At 52.9% G+C, this 1,997-nt stretch overlaps 1 protein-coding gene across 1 annotated transcript; it reads left to right on the top strand.

Moving 5' to 3' along the window:
• The first annotated feature begins 960 nt into the window (after window positions 1–960).
• On the top strand, window positions 961–1,581 carry LOC127312129 (uncharacterized). The gene has a single exon (XM_051342584.2). It carries the CDS (start codon window positions 961–963, stop codon window positions 1,573–1,575), a length of 615 nt encoding a protein of 204 aa, XP_051198544.1. The 3' UTR covers window positions 1,576–1,581.
• The last annotated feature ends 416 nt before the right edge of the window (window positions 1,582–1,997 follow it).

The following is a 1,997-nucleotide window of genomic DNA, read 5'->3' as shown; positions in this document are numbered from 1 at the left end:
GTCCTCCTCAACACCATCACCATCCTGCTGCACCTCCTGGCTGATAATTTTCAAGCCTCTGCTTTTCTTCTCACCGTCTCCCCTGAAGCGAATCACAAAACTCTGACTCCCTTCCTCAGTGCTTGTGTCTTCTGAAGAGTCTGACGCTTCCCCATCACCCTCTTCATCTCTTCCAGAAAAGCGGAGGAAGTCTGAACAGCACTACCGCGCAGCTCCTCATAGAGGCTGCCATCTTCACGGAGACAATCAAGAATGTTTGGAACAACGAAGCCTCCTGTCTCTCTATTAGTTCATCGTGCCTCCTGAGCTAACTGGCCCTCGGCCCTGGTTGTGGATGCTATATTCTTTCCGCTTTTCAGTTTATACTTCCCAGACCCATACATATTTGCCTTAAAAACCTTTGCAGCCTTGTTAACTTGCTCATTTGTCACAGCAGTAGGAGCCAGAGCATCATTGACATTCAGATTTGTCACATCCGCTGCCACGGTACGGCGCCTTCATCTTTCATCTGCTAATTGTTTACGTCAACCGCTGAAGACGGTTGTGTGGCCTTGATTTGGCAGATTCTAGTTGTCGCATCTCCTCATTTTGTCAGTATGATCCAAGAACAACAAATGTTCCACAGAAGCTATTTCACTACCAATCAAGTGAAACAAGTTAGCTGCAGGGATTCTTTAATCCCACCTGCTGATCTTTATAGTTGGTTTCCACATCACATTCCCATGAAGGACCTTGATGGCGTTACCCTATCGCCGGCGGCGGCACACTAAACAAATGGACCGTATCGGTTCAGCAGGCCTGCGTATCAGTTAAGTCAATGATTTCACGATTTCACCTTCCTCGGACGCGCATACGGCAATGTCGCGGCAACTGGCTCCAACGTAGACAGTCCGGGTATAGTTTGTTCATGCAGCCAACAACAGCACAACACTAGCTAGTAAGCAGCTGAGCTCTGCACCAATGGCTCAGTTCTTCCTCGACCGTGCACCGCCGACGTCGGCGTGGCCCCCGGAATATTCATCCGCTCCTAGTTCGCTGCCGCCGCCGTCGTCCACGTCGGAAGATGATGAGTCCTCGTCTCAAGGCAGGGTCGCCGCTGGCCTCGTCATCGGCTTCCTCGCCTTGTTACTTCTCGTCGCTGTAGTTTACAGCCTCTGCAAGTGGCGCCGCCGAAGCCGCGCTCTCGCTCGCACTCGAGCAAGGGCCGCGGCCTGGGCCGCCATCCCCGCCGCTCCGCTGCCGCTACAGGCTGAGCCGCGCGCTCGCACCGAGCGGCGGCGGCTGGTCCGAAGGGCCAGCACCCTCGCCCCGACGCCGACTGCCCGTCTCCCGGCGTTCACGTACAGCCAGTCGGCGAAGCACAACGTGGCGGGCACCGGGGAGGAGGCGGCGACGTGCTCGGTGTGCCTCGGCGCCTTCCAGGACGGCGAGTCGGTGCGGCTGCTGCCGGCGTGCCTGCACCTGTTCCACGTCGAGTGCATCGATCCGTGGCTGGACGCGCACTCGACGTGCCCGATCTGCCGCTCCGACACTGACCCGACAGTGGACGTCGCGGCGCGGCTACCGCCTGTTTAGGCTTTTTCCATGGCGAGGTAGGCGGATACGTCAGGCATAGCCAAATAGCACTGGTGTAAAAATTCGAGTGTAAATTCCATGGATTTGTTTTCCTGGCAATGAGTTTTGAGTGACAATATATAACGTATATATTTTCTCCGTGTCTGAAACTCTGAATACATCGTTTGGACATTGACACTGTCGGTAGAGTGACTGATACGGGCATCTAACATATTGATTAGAATTACCACTGAGTACAAATTACAGTGAACTGATTAACCATACACTTGTCCTAACAGCACGCATATCATGTTCAGAATATCCTAGACATTGTATATGGAGGATTTGGTTAATGTAGTCAGGTCGAGCTCGTGGTTTTAAATTTCGATTTCAGACAAATTCAGCCTCGAAATTGCTGAATTTCAGTGATTTCTGTTGGATAG

The sequence above is a fragment of the Lolium perenne genome, chromosome 7 (assembly GCF_019359855.2).
Source record: "Lolium perenne isolate Kyuss_39 chromosome 7, Kyuss_2.0, whole genome shotgun sequence".
Lineage (NCBI taxonomy): Eukaryota > Viridiplantae > Streptophyta > Magnoliopsida > Poales > Poaceae > Lolium > Lolium perenne.
The sequence above is the reverse complement of the archived record's forward strand: the minus strand, read 5'-3'. Positions and strand labels throughout refer to the sequence as shown.